General features: G+C 38.9%; 1 protein-coding gene across 1 annotated transcript in view; it reads left to right on the top strand.

Annotated features, from left to right (window-relative positions):
- galnt1 (UDP-N-acetyl-alpha-D-galactosamine:polypeptide N-acetylgalactosaminyltransferase 1) overlaps window positions 1–18,674 on the top strand; it is a 71,143-nt gene extending 52,469 nt beyond the window's left edge. Inside the window, exons 9-14 of the mRNA XM_055013780.1 lie at window positions 5,639–5,756; window positions 6,091–6,271; window positions 10,441–10,580; window positions 10,717–10,815; window positions 11,009–11,143; window positions 14,162–18,674. Coding sequence (XP_054869755.1) covers window positions 5,639–5,756; window positions 6,091–6,271; window positions 10,441–10,580; window positions 10,717–10,815; window positions 11,009–11,143; window positions 14,162–14,308 — 820 coding nt within the window. The 3' untranslated portion in view covers window positions 14,309–18,674. The remainder of the gene's footprint in view (window positions 1–5,638; window positions 5,757–6,090; window positions 6,272–10,440; window positions 10,581–10,716; window positions 10,816–11,008; window positions 11,144–14,161) is intronic.

The raw sequence follows: 18,674 nt of genomic DNA, 5'->3' as shown, positions 1-18,674 counted from the left end.
GACTTATGTCTACAGCACCTACAAAGCTAGCAGCACTTCTTATCATTCTGCTATAGGGGGATAAAAGCTTGATTGTTTGTTTTGGAGCTGAGCCCAGGATGCAGCGATGGTGCCCCTGCTAACGGTGTCAGGGGGATTAGTTTGGGTGGAAGCTTTGCATGCAGGGAGACGAGCACTGTCAAAGTGGATAATTCACCAAAAGAACCAAGCAAACTTACCGCATGATCCAAATCCTTGGCAAAACTTGACATTTTCAAGATGCAGGTTGTTGCTTGTAGGTAGTTGTTGCTTTCTTCCATTGTTTAGTGAAGAGGATTTTGAAAATGGTAACATGAGTAGTGGAAGTGGAGGAAAAAAATGCGTAAAATGTACAAAAGAAATGGCAGGTTTATATCTGAAGTCTACAACATGGCAGCTGACAGGACTTTCTATCACTTCTAGATTTCCCTCTGAGCGATCACTTTAGATGTTTGTCAGATGTTGCGGTTATAAAATCTGTAATTTAGTGGTGCAGAGCAGCAGATTGTTGGTTAATATTGATTAAAATGTAGTCTTAATGAGCCTTGTTTCAGTCACTATTTCACACTCGTTCTGTTTTCTGATCACAAAACCAGAAAATACATAAACAAGAACAGCTTCATTGGGAATTTGGCTGTATTAAAATGCATTTTATGTGAGCGCAGAGAGCAGGAAAGAAGCTAACAGATTAAAACAGCGTCTGAGTTTACGTTGCACTTTATTGGCGTCAAATTAAAGTTTCAACCATCCCTGAAGGTCCCTCAGTGTTACAGTTTCCACAGACTGACTTGTTAGCCACATTAGCCACGCAACTTGCTATCACTAAGGATTTTCTTATTGTTTTGGTGACACTGCCGTCAAAAATATCAGTTCCTCAGATTCTAAGAGTGCATGAAGGCTTTTGTGTTCACTCTTGTAGCCAACAGGAGAACATTTGGTGCATTTTCCTCGTGGCTCAGACTTTTTAGAGAGCAGAAGCAGCTCTAGAAAGTAAACAAACCTGGAGAACTGAAAGGCAATTGCTCATTTTGAGTAGTTCACCTAGTTTTCTAGTTCCTATTGAGAAACTGGATAAACTTTTTACTGGCTTCTAAAGCTCGGAGGCCACCTAGTTAAGGGAGAGCTAGACTAATAGCAGTAGTAAGCCTCTTCATATTCTTATAGCTTTTAGTGTACATTTCCACGTCTTTGAGAACAAACAAAACACAATAAAAACACATTTTTTGACACGAGGGACCTTTTACTTGCTAAGTTTTTCTGTCCCTAGCAGTTCCAGTGACCTTTTTGCTGGGTCAGAAGAAAAAAAGAATTTCCCTAAAGAGACAGAAATGAGTAATATCAGTTCTAGGGTCATGATCACACACACCAACTCCGTAAGCCAGCTGTGTAAAATAGCACATCCTGTGAGCTTTGGCAGTGCTCTTAGGCATTTACAATTTGATCTGCACAGAGTAATTATATTTTACCATTCAATTTGTCACAGTTAGTCACAAAATGTTCTCAGGGCAAGAATCGTGAAAGAATACATTGAACTTTCCTCTGCGGATGAAGTCGAGATGTTTATGTAAGAGTCTGTTATTTTGCTTGTTGTACAGTTTCTCATGGCACAGACCTTGGAACTAAAATCCAGAGCTTATTGCTGCCTGTCTATCATCTCTTCTTCCTTCTCTTGTTTCTAAGTGTGCTCGACGGCAATATTCAAGGTCACACACATAATATATCTTACGTAACACTCCGCGCCCCTGTTTTTGGTTGTTTTTCACGGATCAGCTTGACAAATTTTTCCTAAGGGTGTCTTGTAAGTGGCCTAAAAACAAAAATGGGTTGTAGTGTCAGGGCAGGAAATTACTTTACACTAATGACACGATTTACATAAACCCCGTTCTGTCATGAAGCTGTTACACATGATTGGGAAGATGGAAACGCTGTTGCACTTACGGTTAGACCTGGAATTATTCATACCCATGACAAATAAAGATTTTTATTGCATTTTTATTTGTCTAGTGGGTTTCTTCTGGCTGGAAATTATATAAACAAATGATAAAAGACAATAAGACATTGTGTTGAGATTTTAGTGATACATAGGACAAGTTTTTCTGCAGACTGCCTGATGTTTTCCTCCACAATCTAAATGTTTATTCTTCTCTCATGATGCCATTTATTGAAAAACATTCCAGAAGCATCACATTCCCACCATCATGTTTGACTGTGGTGATGCTGTTCTTATCCTTGAATGGTTCTTCTTTCTTTGTGTCCAAACATTTTCATGCGATCCAGCACAGAAATGATGAGCAGCAGCTTTCTTCTTTGTCCAGCTGAGCTTTAGTGTGTCTGTCTTGGAGAAGTGGAGTCCTCCTTGGTCTGATCCATGGAGACCAGCCTTGTTCTTGGTCTGATGGAGTGTCTGATGGACATGTTGCTACCAGAACTGCTCACATTCATCAGGATGCTCTTGGTGCTGATCCTTGGATTCTTCTTGTCCTCTACCATTCTTCCAGTGCAGGGCTCACGTCTGTCTTCCTAGCAGCCCTTTGACATGTTTCACAGTGTGGAACTCCTTGGACTTTTTCATCAGGCTTCAAACTGTGGACACTGGACCTTGAAAACACCCTGATATGACTATATAGCCTTTAAACGCCTTGTGAGCAGTTAGAATGTGCCACTGGAGCTCCTCACTGAGATCTTTGGTTTCAGTCATGACTTGTATCTGACTAGAGAACTTCTGCATCAGCTGTTCTCAGTTTATAGTGTATTATGGTGTATTAGAGCACTGTAGCACTTCGTAGAACGACCAGGACAATTGGTAATCATATAGAAGCTGCTTTTTCTCAAATATTTGCAACTATTTTATGAGATGCAAATAAATTTGAACATGGAATTTATATGTATTTTTTAAAAGCAACAAATTTTAAACATTTTTTTAATGTCTTTACCATAAATTTTTACTGTATTGTCTCAAAATGCTGCAAATTCAAGGGTTATGAATATAATTTGCAAAGATGTTTTAAAAAACAGAAATATTTCAACTTTATCATCGTCTCCCTTTGTTGCTCCTGTTTTGTCACTTGTTTCTGTTATATCCAGCCAAAAGAAACCTGTTAGTCAAATAAAAATTGACTATAAATCTGGATTTGTGATGGTTATGAATAATTTAGTACTTAACTATGTAGAATATGTCAATAAGCAATAACCTTAGCGTGATTTCAACTTTTTATATCTACATTTAATTACTTAAATCTTTGCTAATACGTCTACCTGGTAGATTGTGCTTTAAGCTGCAGGTGTTTTTCTTTTGTCCTCTGAGGAAACATTGACACCACAATAGGAAACCTCAGCAGCTAAACTGCTTATTACAGGCTCATCTACCTTGTAATTTACACTAATGTGCAAAAGTCTGGACTCACTTGAAAAGATTCTCTCTACTTCCATTGGATGGAAAAAAGACAAACAAACAGCAAAGGTCCAACAAAGACTAGAAAAACCCTCTGAACGTATTAAATTACTCTGCGTCAGTTAGATGCCGCGAGTTCTTTGTTGCTGTTTAATGTGACAGTGTTTGTACATGTGGCAGTGTTATGATATGCTTAAACAATAAACACTGCTATTATGTATGTAAGAGACAGTCTCTGTTTGGATAATGACTTTAATTAGAATCAAGTGTTTGCCATAAAATTAGTGGCTTTCGGTTTGTTTTACTGTGATGTGTTTGAGTCTCGTAAAAACCGAAATTTAATTGAAAGCTGAGGCGTTTAGAAAGCTCAAATATGTTTACAGTGAAAAGAAAAGCACACTTATATTCTCAGTGTTCCCGTCTTTGTTTTACAAGTATTATCTCTGACTGTTAAACAGCGTTTGTGTGTTGTTTAACAAGCAAGTATTTGGTTTTTTTCCTCCGTTTCGTGTTGCTTATTATTTCGCACTCGCAGCCAAACGCTATAAACAAACTCGCTGCCCTGCGTGCTCTCAGGACGTATTTGTCTGTTTGTATGCAAGGTATTGTGTTTTGGTACGTGAACTGGGATGTTAAACGAAAGCAAAAAACAGGCAGAAGGGAAAACAAGTGTTCTCTACAAAGGAGGAAGCCTGTGAAAAAGGGGAAGAGCACTGAGGCCGTTACGCACTGACAAGACCATCACAACAAGTGAGCAGAAAAAATAGAATGAAAAAACAGGAAAACTGCAAAGAACAGAGGGTGAGAGCGGTGAAATATAAAACCCTGATGGGATCTGTAGATACCGAGTGACCTTTAGAAAGCCGGCCATCAGTGAATTAAGTGGCAGTACCCGGCCTCTATCTTAACCCTCCAAACTCCAAGCAACTTTTTGGGCTTCTGTCACATTTTTTACTTACTGTCAACTCATTTTTCACTTCAAGATAAAGTCCTGCATCTCTATGGAAACAGCACAACCATGGCTGGAAGTAGAGAGAAGTGTCTTTTGTACAGTGTGCCATAAATCATGAAAGAAAAGAAAGTTGGAATTTCTTTTGAGCATTCATTTTACAACATTGAAAAACCTGTGAGTGCTCACAGGTTTCAGTAACAGTGGGGAAAAAATGATGGCTCTGCTTACTATAGATATTTTACTACTTAGAATTTTACAACCTCTGTAAACTAGAATTTTATGCTGCATATCAGCTCTAGACAGATGTTTCACCATGCTGAATGTATTTTGCAAAAACTTGCTCCTCTGTTTACCATTTTTGAGCCATGTTATATTTATTTTACTGATGAAGTATGGTTTATTTGGCTTTCAGTCTCTCTAATTTGTTTCAATACTTGTCTTCTCTTTGCTCTGTGTAAACACAGTCTGCATTCAAATTAAAAGCTGCTGATTTTTTTGTCACATTTTTAAAATAATAGGGCATGTTAAATATGGTGAAATTGATCATATGTCACAATTTTTAAGTATATTTTTTTGTCATTTTGTGCAACAGAATTGTATGTCTTGTACGACACATTCTGCATCTCTAGGAAAACAGCAAAAATTACAGAGTTAAGATCACCTGAATCATAAAAAAAAGAACAAAGTTGACTCTCTGTTTCTGTAACTTCACTGCTGTGCACATCAACTCCAGCAAGATGTTTCACCATGCTGAATGTATCTTCCAACAACTTGCTAAACAACTTCGTCTTTACATTTGTTTTGAGCCATGCTGCATTTATTTAACTGATCATGTATTTTAAATGTCCTCTAATTTGTTCCCATACTTGCTCTCGTCTCTGTGTAAACACAGTCTGCGTTTCAGCTGAAAAGTTCTTGAATTTTTATTGCTTCTCCGTTTGTCACAAAAGAGTCATTCTTAGCTCTCAGTTGTGCCGAGTGCAGGATTTTTTTGTTTTCCTCAGAATCTGTTTAGTATGTACAATATATTTTTGGCAGATTTTAAAAGAAACATGTCAAATACAGTTATTTTAATGAAATTCCACAACTTTTAACTTAGATTAGGTTAATTTTCCCGCTGGATTAGTTCAAGGGCCGTTGTAAAATCTGTCATTATGGCTTCTTCTTCTACTGCTTTGAAAAATGGTGTAATTTTGGACAATTTTTAAAACTAAACATGCTTTTAAAAGCTGTAGGTTCCGCGATTTAATTTCCCCTGCTCTGCTCTCCCTTTGCAGGACTCCCACCATGGCAGGCGGCTTGTTCTCCATAGACAGGGATTATTTTCAGAAGATTGGAACGTATGACGCAGGCATGGACATCTGGGGTGGGGAGAACCTGGAAATCTCTTTCAGAGTGAGTGAACACCGCCAACTGACATGACTGTATTCTTCCATGTGCTGGCAGGCATTCAGGAGTGTCTGCTCGGGTTCACAAAGGCACACAGATGTTACACTTTGGAGGTGGACTTCTCTGACTAAGCTGTTGATTCGACTAATACTTTGTCAGGCGTCGTCCTTGCTGGCTTTCAATCAAAGTAATTCAGGCTGTCACAACACAGACAGGACTGGTCTGCTTCATCCATCATGCTAGTCAGACAGCCTTTGATCGCTCAGTGTCCAGGCCTCGCTGTGTGTTTATTCCATGAGGTTTACCGTATGCTAGCGTTGACGAGGCTTGTTCTTCACAGATCTGGCAGTGCGGCGGGACTCTAGAGATCGTCACTTGCTCTCACGTTGGCCATGTGTTCAGAAAGGCGACGCCCTACACGTTTCCTGGCGGAACGGGACAGATCATCAACAAAAACAACCGGCGGCTGGCAGAAGTCTGGATGGATGAATTTAAAAATTTCTTCTATATCATCTCTCCTGGTGAGTTCAGTTGTGTGTGTGTGTCTGCGAAATGTGTGTGTGCGTGTTCATGCAGGTTAATAGGTGCTTCGTAGCGTGAAATTACTCGCTGCCTCCCCCGTGCTGCGCTGTTGGATCATCACTGCAATATCACACTGTCGCCGGGTTAATGGCGAGATCACACCTGCCACAGAGATTAACCTCCACACATGAGCACATACATGCAAAGTTGCTTGAACACACACACACACACACACACACACACACACAGACACAGACACACAAGCTGGCAATGGAGAGACAACCTAAAGTAAAGTAAAACTCCCTAATTGAAAAGTATTTTTAGACGCAAAGCGGCTCTTAGAACTGTTTAGTATCTCTAACTTTCAGCCGCAGTGCTGCCAATCCAATATCTGACCAGTTTTATAATATAACATAAGGTGCAAAAAAGCTCAAAAACTGTGTCCTAGAGATTATGAACTGCCCCAGATTTAAATATTGCTGTTGAATTAGTCTCCTCGTGCAGCTCTGCTCTGCTCCCAGCGCTCCTGCAACATCTATAAGGCTCCCTGGGAGTCCTGTTATGTAAGCATGTCCAGCGCCACGTCAACTGTGTTAACCCTTTAAAGCGCACTTACTTAAATACTTTGAAATTCAAGTGTTCTTGGAGGACATACAACTTTTTTACTTTTGTGACATTTTTCAAAATATTTAATTTTCATGTTGAAGTTCAAGGTCAATGAAGTTACCATATATGCTTCCTTGGCCATTAGTGGTAAAAAAAAAAAAAAAAAAAAAAAGCACTCCAAGAAGTGTATATATCATCATTTAGCGCAACTATTCAACCGTAAAATGTATGAGTTTCGTCAGCTAATCATACTTAGTTTTGACATTTCGATGGCAAATATGGAAGAGGACCGAGCCGCAGTGCCGTCTTTTTCCAACTTCGGAGTAAAGAGAAAATGTGATATGGTCCAGACCTCTGCTGATTGGTCAAATGCCACGATGTAATGTGCTGTAACATAGAGTGATCTTCACTGATTGGCTAGGTGAAAACCACATGCTTCTCAAGCTCACTGAGAGGCGGGAGCAACGCCATATTATGTGTCCAGAAGTCTCAACCCACCGGCCAGCAGGCAGGTTGAGTCCTCCATATAAAGAGCCGGGTTCAGCTCAAGGTTTCTTCCCGTTAAAAGAGAGCTCTTTCTTGCCACTGTCGCCTTAGGGCTTGCTCTAGGGGTTCAGTCATATGGGTTCTGTAAAGCATCTTGAGACAATTTGACCTGTAATTGGTGCTATATAAATAAAATTTAATTAAATTGAATTACCAAATATGATCAGCTAAAACCCTACAGGTTGAATTTCATTTCATGGAGGAGGAAGAAGTCACAGGGAGATAAATCTGGTAAACAGGACGGATGGACGGCGACAGTTGTGTTCTTGAGGCCAAAAATCATCGAGCTGTGAACAGGCACAGAGCATATTGGAACCCTTACATGCCACCATGCCACAGTTCAGGTTGTTTGTGCTAAATTTCAGGATGCTACAGTAGAACTCTGCCTTAATATTTCAGCTTTGGGGGTAAAAATCCCTAGTGCACACCCATGTGAAAATTCAAGAAATAAAAAGAGCATGCTTATTGCTCTCCTTGTCAGATTTTGGAAACTGTGGCACGAATAGAATGTGTAAATCAGATTTTAGAACAACCTATGGTAAGATGAGAACACCTAACATGGCAACTGAATTTATGCATACACTTAATAATCCTGTGGAGAGCGACAACCCAACGGGAGCCCATGGAGCCCATATAAGGCATTAAGACCAGAAGCACGTGTCCTCTCTTTGACTGCACTTGTGAGCTGAAACCAAGGTCACCCTGAGCTAAGTAGAAATAATGCTAACCTTGCAGAAATAAAAAAGAGGAGGCAGTTTAACTTTTGATACAATTACATCCTGATTGGGTCTTAAGACGATAGCTTGTACCTTCCCAGAACGGAATAGGAGTTTTCCACTGTAAAAACTGCAATTTCTTCTCTTGGTGGTAGCCGCAGACCCTCCTTATCACCCTAATGTGATGTTTACGCTTTGTTCCAGTTTCACCCTCCATGGAGAAATCACAAATGTGCACCGACCAGTAATCGCAGAAAACATCTGAAACACAGCTCTTAATATTATAAATATTGTGATGTGACCATGACACGCTTCCAGCACACATAAAGCAAACAGCCTCTGAACTTGTTGTTCACTGTTTTGTTTAACAGACAGGCTGGATTAAAATGAGACACTCCTCTGCAGCGGTCTGACAAACATCAGCTAATATTTAGAGGCCCTAATTAGATCAGTTCTCCTGCACAGTGCTGGGATCAGCAGGTTTGCTGCTGCTATTGTAGTTGTGCTGACTGGTCAGAATGTGGTGGTATTTGTGGTTTTAACGTGTGATTATAACAACATGACAAAAGTTGTGTGACGGTGGTCTTTGAAAACACCCATTGATGCAGCGTTTCTTCATTTACAGCAGCTGTAGTAAAGACAGTTTGTCTAATATACAGTTTTTCTGTGACATGGATTTATGAGCTTAACTTGAGAACAATAATCTACTTCACTTCAGCAAGTGGAGCATCTGTGCTGCTGAAAATCTTAACCATAAAACCATCGACATAATGTACTGCTACAACAGACAGCTAGCTACTTGAACTGGGTGTAAGTTGATTCTGTAAGTAACATTATGCCTCATGTTACTTGATACCTGTAGTGGTGTCAGGTCACAAGACCTCCTCATAAATGTAGACATGCATTCCCAGCTTTGAGAAGTGACAGCAGACTGTGTGAACCCATCAGGACTGGGACTTTTAACTCAGGTTTAACATAGAATGACAAGAAATTTAACCCTTAAAGCTAAACAGAAGCACTTTGCATTCAAATTTATGTTTCTACTTGTTCGCCGAATTGCTCTTGAAGTATTTATTACAGCGAGGTGTTGCTCATATCAAGTAAAATGACCTAACTTGACTTTTCCAGCTATTCTAGTTACTTGTCTGTGCAACAAAGTGTCAATGAGAAAAATAATTTTGAATTTGTCAGATTTAACCGATATACAGCTCTGCATCCATCTACACACAAATTGCTCATGAACACAGCATTGTAGACATATCTTTAAATCTAGATGTGAAAACTTACCTAAGAAAATAGTGAAATGTTTTGACATTAAGCACTTTTTATGGCACTTATTCGGGTTATTTTCTCCTGACTAAGTCCTAGCTTGTGTTGTATCTACTTTCAGATGTACGTCGCTTTGGATAAAAGCGTCTGCAAAATGAAATTGTAGAATTGTTCTAAGCCCATATTTTCTCCATTTTCTAAGTCACACAGTATCCCTCACCATGGTTTTGTTATTCACAGATTCCAGACAATCTCCTGTACATTATTATGAAACCATATCTGTCCTGCCAGTATTTTATAGTGAGATGCATGTAGAAACTTAGCAATTTCCAAGTGAAAAATATTTTTCCCCTTGATATTCAGGTTGATGTATAAAATCTGCAACTATGATGGAAGATCTGGTTAGCCCAGGTTGTTCTGAACAGAACAAGATACAGCATGTGAGGCTACTTCTTTTAATAGCCACCACAAGAGCGTTAAAGTAAATGTAGTGAAATTGTCTTGAAAATAGTCTCGAGCTCATAGTGTTAAAAACAAAACCAGAAAGAGAAGAGATGGAGCCTGACATTTCTCATGATGCACCGACATGAGCAAACCGAACACTTAGTGCTGAGCATTTAGAACATATTGAGGGAACAGACAGCATTACTGGCAATGAGGAAGTGGATTATCTGCAGGACTGGCCTGGCTTTACTGGAACCTTTAGTCGTGGATTCAAGCCTGCCTTCTGTAAAGCAGCAAGCGGCGCTTTGTCTGACAATTTGATGCTCAACAAATAGGTTTATGTTGGAGTAGCTCCTCAGCTTCACTGAAGGATTCTTCAAGTACTCGACCATTAGCCAAGCGAGTCCTGCAGCGCTGTGGTTTCGGTCTCTGCATCAGATCAATGTGCGGTTCTGCTCAGCCATGACATCTTTAATAAATAAAGCTTAAATGGAAAATGAATTTAACAGCTTCTCGACAAACACGGGGCTGTGTGAAGGCAGGCGGTGTGTCACAGTGACTAACCTGTTGTGTGTTTGTGTGTCCAGGTGTGACCAAGGTGGACTACGGTGACATCACGTCTCGTACTGGTCTGAGACAAAAGCTTCAATGTAAACCCTTCAGCTGGTACTTGGAGAACGTCTACCCCGACTCACAGATCCCCAGGCACTACTACTCCCTGGGAGAGGTACGCTCACTCACATGTCACACCATTATTCACTCAATCTATCTGAATCCCTCCAGCCACTTTCAGACACCAAAGGTTGTGGTTTTGTGTTAAGGTTATAGTGTTACTTAATATGATTTCTGTGTTTTTGGCTCAGATCCGCAACGTGGAGACTAACCAGTGCCTGGACAACATGGCCCGTAAGGAGAACGAGAAGGTCGGCATCTTCAACTGCCACGGCATGGGAGGCAACCAGGTAACAGAGTGCAAAAAAATGACATTAAAGGAAATAACTACTGAAACAAAAGAAAAAATCAAGTACATGTATGATCCAGTAAGAGTGCAGTCATTCCTGACAGCAGTCCTGAAACAGAGAAGTACAAGAAAAGAAGTTTAGGAGGAGACAGATGGAAAATAATTGTTTTAAAATCTAAAATCTCTCTCTGCAGGTTTTCTCCTACACGGCCAACAAGGAGATCAGGACGGACGACTTGTGTCTAGACGTGTCCAAACTTAACGGACCCGTCATGATGCTCAAGTGCCATCACCTTAAAGGCAACCAGCTCTGGGAGTACGATCCTGTGGTGAGTGGAAGAAGTGATGAAAATTTACATGTTAAGCTGCAGTGATCACTCAATTTATTGACTATTAAATTACTTATAAGCCATTTTGATCATCAAAATTGGTTTGAGTGTGTTTTTCTCTCAGATTCCACCTTCTTTAATGTAAGTATTTTAGGCTTTCATTATTCTATGATATTATGAAGGCTCATTATTTTTGGTTTTTAATTTTAAATTTTCTATATTCCAATAAAAAATAAAAAGCTTATGGCATACAAACATAAAAAATAATGAATATTGCATAAAAGAATATAAGTTTTTGTCAGTTTTCACCAAAAAATACTCAAATTTTGTTAAGTTTCTCAACCTCAAGCTGTTTCTGACCACTTTTTGCTCCTGTCACATTTTTCCTCGCTGTGAACTCATGTTTCACTCCAATATAAAGTCCTGTACTTCTATGAAAACAGCACAAGCATGACTAGAAGTAAAGAGAATTGAGAAATGTCTTTTTGTCATAAAAATGTGAAGATTAATTTCTTAAAGTATTTATTTCAAAAATATGGAAAATAAATGGAATCAACAAAAGGTGGCTTTACATATAAATATTTAATATGTACATTTACATACAACCTCTACAAACTCCATTTTCCCTTCTATTCTGCACATCAAGTGTAGAAAGATGTTTCACCATGCTGTATGTATCTTCCAACAACTTTCTCCTCTGTTCACTGTTTTTGAGCCATGCTGCATTTATTTTATTGATCCAGTAGGTTTGGTTTTCCTCTCAGTCTGAAATAATCCCAAATAACTTGAAAACCATCCAAAATTACTTTAAATATGTCCAAACTGACTCAAAATTCGTTAAAAATGACAATTTTAAAGCATACATTTTTTGTCATTTTGTGTTTTTTTTGAGTGACAGGTGTTAACAAAAATGTAAAACTTGCTTCTCTGTTTACTGTGTTTGAGCCATGCTGCATTTTGCAAGTTTTATTTTCATTTTATTGAAGAGTGCAGAATTTCCTCTGAGAGGTGGTGTAGCTTTGGTGTTTTGTTGAAGGCATGATGCCTTTCAAAGTTGCTGAGGCATCACAGGGTTAAATGTTCCAAAGATTTCCTCACATTTGCAACTTCAAATTTCTCTGTTTTTTTTTCTTCCCAGGCTTTAATTGTGAGGCTCAGTGCAGTTTTGGCTCGCAGCGTTAGGTATGCTGTGGTTGAATTGGGCAACATGTCAACTTGGATATATCACCCTGAAACTGCAGACTATAAATAATCAGCTAACGGAAACGACAGCCAGCATGTGTTGTCACACTTGGTTTGTATTGGGATTTCATGGGGCTTACATCTTTACTATTCACTTTATATTTTGGGATGCATTTTCTGAGCTGTGTTCACTACAAAAAGAAAGTGATCAGTGTCATTTTGTAAGAGGAAATAAAATGTTTTGAATGTGCTATCTTAAAAGAAAAAAAATGCTAAAATTTCACCAGACCAACCGTCAAAACAGGCACAATTGTTGGGTTTCCAACTTTCAACACATCATGTAAGATTTACAATTTTGTCAGAAGAAATAAAGTAAGATTAATATTGTGACATTTCATCAAATCATCTCATTCATTGTGTCTTATTTAAACATTTGCAGAAAGTTAACTGCACCAGATTCTGTAAGAAAAAACTGAAGAAAAAAATACTGCACTCTCCAATAAAAGGAAAATAAAACTTGCAAAATGTAGCATGGCTCAAAACAGTGAACAGAGGAAGATACATTCAGTATGGTGAAACATCTTTGTACAGTTGATGTGCAGAGTAGAAGAAAAAATGCAGTTTGTTGAGGTTGTAAAAATGTACATTTGACAGTATATAATTGCGTGACTTTTTGTAACATAGCTGACAGGTATCATAGTTGACATTTTTGCTGTTTTCAGACCTAAAATCAACATGGCCACCTCTAATTAAACACCACGTGGCATTTTTACAGAAAGATTCTTCTAAAAAATTATATGTACAATTGAGTAAGATTGAAATTGGAAGTTATTTATAAAGATATTGTAGTAAACCTGTTGATGTGATAAATCCACACTTGACTCACAAACTACTTTATATTAAATAAGTCAGAAAGCCTTGGAGTCTGGCCAGTCTTTTCTTCAGGAGGAAATGACATCATGTGGAGCAGGTCATGTGATCTGGAATTAACACACTTCCTTGAGAGGTGTTTTTGTAATGGGGAACTTAGTTGAAAGTGATTTCTCGGACACACATACAGTTTATTTTCCATATAAAATTTGATATTTTGCCAAAAAAATAAATATCTGTCATGATTATCTCAACTTAATAAAATGAACACAATCAAAACAGTTTGTGAATAAGATCATTTTATTATTGTTTAGCTAATTAGAAGCTGGTTGTTATTAAATTCAGATGGTTATTAGTTGACATTTTAGTGATATCCAGTCATTTTTTGTTAATGATTGTTTCCATAATAAATAATTATGGAATTTGTAAAGACATGATCATAATGAACATAAAAAACATTAGTTTTCGTACTTTTCATAAAAATGTATGCAAGATATATCCCATGGACTTCAAAAGTCCTTCAATTATAGATTGAGCCACACATTAAATATTTATATTATGTAGAGCCACCTTTTGTTGATTCCATTTATTTTCCATATTTGTAACATACATATCCAAAACACTGCAAATATATGGCATACTGTCCCATTTGGGCTGCCAGGTTTTTCAGCAATTGCACACAGCTGTTTGTGTGGGTGTCACTGCCACTTTAAGACCTAGTTATGTCTGTGCTTACTCTTCATTTTGGCATTTTAAACAATATCTAAAGTGTACACTTGCAATACTCACACTGTCAAATTGAAATGTCAATATGGCAGGAGCCAAACAAACAGCCACAAACTGCTTGGGGTTGACAGGGTTGAATAAATATTTATTTACACTCTCCTGTAAAACCAAACAAACCAGTTTGCATCCCATTTCTCACCAACACACACTTTGTTTGTTTGTGTCTCTCGGCGTTGACAGAAGCTGACTCTGGTCCACGTCAACAGCAACCAGTGTCTGGACAAGGCCAGCGAGGAGGACAGCCAGGTGCCCAGCGTCAGAGACTGTTCGCACTCGAGATCCCAACAGTGGCTGTTGCGCAACGTCACACTACCGGAGGTCTTCTGACCACACTCTGCACACTCACAAACGCACACACTCACACACACAGCGGCCCACAGCGAGCAGTCGGGGGGACGTTTTGTTACAACCGGGCAGCGACGGGATAAAACGAAAGACTTCCCACCAGGGGATTGGGGAAACGAGGCGGACGGACTGGACGGTACTACCTCTGTCAGAAATCAGAGGGAGGAGCGAGTTCGTGCCTCCTCGGACAAGAGGAAAGACTCCCTCTGCGAGACCACGGCTCTTGTTTCACTTTTGTTTGTCTTTTTAAAAGGAGATTTTAACCCGCGGACAGTGACTCGAACACGAGACCGGCTTTCCCTCAACTCATCACTTTAACGTTTACTGACTTGCCTCTTCTGAAAGAGTGTGTGCACTTATTTGTGTGTGTGTGTGTGTGTGTGTGTACTCCTGAGATGAATGTATGCGTTGAGAAAAAGGGGGCTCTATTCCTTTTGTTGATTTCTTCTTCTTTTTTAATTTAATTTTTGTAAAGGGTTTTGAAAATGAAGGATGCATGTGTGAGCGTATGAGCGTCAGAGTCCCTCCTACAGTCTTGCAGCAGTGTTTGTCTCCCTCTGGTGTTGCTCCTTAGCATTTCATCTGACAGACTGAAGCCTCCACGCTGAGGAAATATCCAAGAGACAGCACATTTAAAACTAAAAAAACAAAAAAAAAACGGACCTGACGTCTGCCATCAGCAGAGATCTAGAGATAGAGAAATATGATGTTTGTGATATCTTGAGATTTCTATGTCCAGTTTTTACATGGCTTGTCTGTTTCTACTGTTTCAGTAACCCTAGTTTGTCTGTCTGTTGTCTTTAAAAAGATGTTTAACATGAAGCTAACTCACACACACATGCATATATAAACTGATGTTCACTGCCTGATGTAGTGTTCAACCGTAGGGAGCTCTCCCATTAGGCACTATACATGCTCTATACATATAGGAAAAAAAGGCCGCCCTCTGGCCTGCTACTTAAATCCATTTTGTCATATCTTCTTCTCAATGACCTCTTTAAAAAAAATACACTCCAAGGGCTTCTTTCCTCCGGTGGAGTGTGTGGATGTATGAGTGGGTGTGAACGCGTCAATCTGTAGTCCATCAGCTCCATACAACAAACACATTCCTGGATCGTTGCATAGAAAATCAAACCAAACCCCGCTCAAAATCCTCTGATGTTTTATGTGCAACAACTTAAGCAGATTTATTAAAACTTTGCAAAGTTTTACCTTCATACTGTGAATATCTTCCAAGTTACAGCCCCTCCAAGTACATCGGGGTCATTGGAAATTTCAGGCAATTTAACTTTTTCCATTTATCTTCATACATATAACTCAGAAACTTACGTTACCACGGAAGTAATCATGACTAAAAGATGATTGTGTATCAAAATGTAGTTAAAAATGAGACCTTTCATTTGCTCTAACTTGTTTTGACTTATGCCACATGGTGATACGTGCTTGGAAGGTTTATCCAGAATGCACTTTTCCACGTTTTTTTCTAGTGAATCAACAGAAAAAACATCCAGAATACCAATACTTGTTTCTACAACTCCATGTCATAGATGTAAAACTGATGCAGCTTTGCTATTGAAATTGTTTGGAATTTTAATAATTATGATTAACTGTTAATTATTTTTTAAAATAATTTAACAGATTAAAAATATATAAACTGAGGAGAAAGAAAATGAGGGATGAGGAAAGTGTTTAATACTGTAGCAATTTATGTTTTGGGAAGCAGAGTGCATTATGGGCTTTTAGCTAGCAAGAGGCACCACGACAGAGACTTCTGGGGTGATTAATGACTTCCAGCCAGAACTCCACTTTTTTAAATAAGCCAGGTAAAGTGCTTCTATAATTGAGTGGCTAATGTAACGAATCTGCTTTTTTTTCATCAGTATTAATCGATTATTGTCGATAACGCAAATATATATTTTTTTCATTTTCATCCCTAGAAGCTATGTTTAACGTTTGTTATGGAAAAAAATCGTGCTGAACAAAAAATGATTTTGTCTTTAGATTATAACACCTGAAGTGGGGGTGGACTTGATTTAGTTGCGGTTTTTAGCAGAGCTGAAATGTGCTTTATTTGTGTATTTATGAAGTTATGAGGGCTCGAAAAAGTAACGCAAACTAAAAAAACGCAGCATTTTGATGCACCTCTTTGTACTTTGAAGGCCTGTAACTGTAAAAAAAATATTCATACGATAAAGGTCAAATTTTGCATGGCTTTGTTAAATATGCCAAAATTGTTGTACATAAAAAATCAGCTGAATCTGAGGCGTTCAGATTTGATTTTATATGGAATGACCCTCTTTGCCTGACAGCCTGTAGCGTAGAGCGGCTGCAGATCCCTGCTTTCTCCTTTAGCAGCTGTTATTTTCTACACAGAGCCGAGGCTCCGCACTCTCCTGTGGACATATCTACAGTAGGGAAGGATGTCATAGTAGCATCGCTGAGGTGTTTTTGTTTAGGACAACTAATCAGGGACTGAATATTAACCGTAGAGAGCCAAAGGGAGCAAAAGGGTCGAACTGTGGATTTATCGAGAGCGCAGCAGCAGCAGATGACATATCTTAATCCATAACTACATATCTCACTTGTACAAGCTCACCGGCAGTATTTCACTTTTCATATCTTGGCGAGAGATCGACAGACGGCTGTGTCATCCTCATTTCAACCGTCATGCTTTCCTTCTTTTTGTATCACTTCTGCCACTGCGAGTCAGGGCACGAGGCTTCAGAAACATTTTGTCTTCCTCCAGTGGAGGGAGGGTTTACACATAGGACATGTCATTGGTTCATCTTCGTGGTGGACGTGGTAGTGAGAGGACTTTTCATATCTGAGCGAGTGACTGGTGAAGGTGTGAGCGGTTTTTTTGTTTTTTTTTTTTTTGATTGTGAGACAAAGGGAGTATCGCTTGTTCTGGGTTTATTTTGTTTGGTTTGTTTTTTGGGGGGAGGTGGGTGGCAGGGGGCTTGAAAGTAACTGACATGTCCAGGCTTCCACACTGAGCTGATCCAAATGTAGAAAATAAAGGTGAAAAAGTTTACAGAACTATTCCAGGAGAGTGGTGATTTCTGCACGAACTTGATATATTTTCTTTTATTAACTCTGTAGCAAGATGCTCATTGTGATTTCAACTTGTTTATTTTATGATATGCTGACATTTGAACATTTGAAATACCACTAAACAAAGATGTTAACGCAGCAAGCAAATGTTTTTCTTATCTAAATTGGAGAAAAAGTTCAGTTTTAAACAGACAAACCCAAAAAACTAAAGTTCGAAATTTCTTTTGGTTAGAAAGGGTTTTTTTTGTTTGTTTGTTTTTTTTTACCTTTTAGACAAAAGCTTTTGAGTTGGTGACAAGTTCTTGAGGTCTGAGTGATTCAACATTCTGGTCAGGTGTGGCTGAAAAGGACAAAGATCAGACAGTGTGACCAGCACACAGACACTCCATCGACCAGCGACTATAAAAATCCACCTTAAAATGCTGCTTTTTTTCAGCTGACATGATGCCAGAGATGACAAGAAAAAGACAAAAACGAGCTGTTAAATGCTGGATGCTGCATTTCAGTTAAAAGATTAAGCCCAGGTTCATCACATCTGGCTCATCCCTCTGCAAAATTTGTTTGTCTGCAGTGATGTTGATGAAGTTGTTGGTTTGAGCAACCATAGAATATCTGTTCAAGGTGAGGAATCATCTGACAGAAGTTGATTTGCCATGTCCTTACTTACACCTCAATCTGAGAGCAGAATGTCATCCTGATCAGTTCCAGTGGTCGACTAATCACATTGGGTGGATGCCAGTAAGACAGAGGATAGCCCCTTTCTCTTTTTGAATCTTATTTTCAGCTGTCCAGAGGTGGACGTATGCCACAGACAAAGAAGACGTCTACATTTTACCAATGACGATCTCAATGCCCAACGATTTCGAGATAAGATCCTCACTTGTTATCCTGTTCATTCGCCACCATCATTTGATGTTTCACAAGACAAGATGAATTTGTATTGTCCTCATCTAAAAGCTGGAAAAGTTTCTCCAGACATGTCAAACATCTAGATGTCCGACAACATGATCTCATTTCCCTAAAATGTCCAGCAACTTCAGGAGAGACAGCATTTCACAAGCAGCATCGACAATTTTATCAACTGTCAATGTTGTAAAATACGTGGCAATGCAAACTATGGAGCCTCTCGTTACTGACTGGAGATTTCTGGTCCATAACCCCACTTTCCATGTGTATATTATTTCCAACATTCTTCATCGTTTAATGACGGCCATTCTGTTGTAGAGATGCTCTGTGTTGGAATAATAAATCCTTATTCCCCAATCTTTAAAAAGAAATAAAATATTACATGCTG

Source organism: Amphiprion ocellaris, chromosome 9 (genome assembly GCF_022539595.1).
Source record: "Amphiprion ocellaris isolate individual 3 ecotype Okinawa chromosome 9, ASM2253959v1, whole genome shotgun sequence".
Taxonomy (NCBI): Eukaryota; Metazoa; Chordata; class Actinopteri; family Pomacentridae; genus Amphiprion; species Amphiprion ocellaris.
The sequence above is the reverse complement of the archived record's forward strand: the minus strand, read 5'-3'. Positions and strand labels throughout refer to the sequence as shown.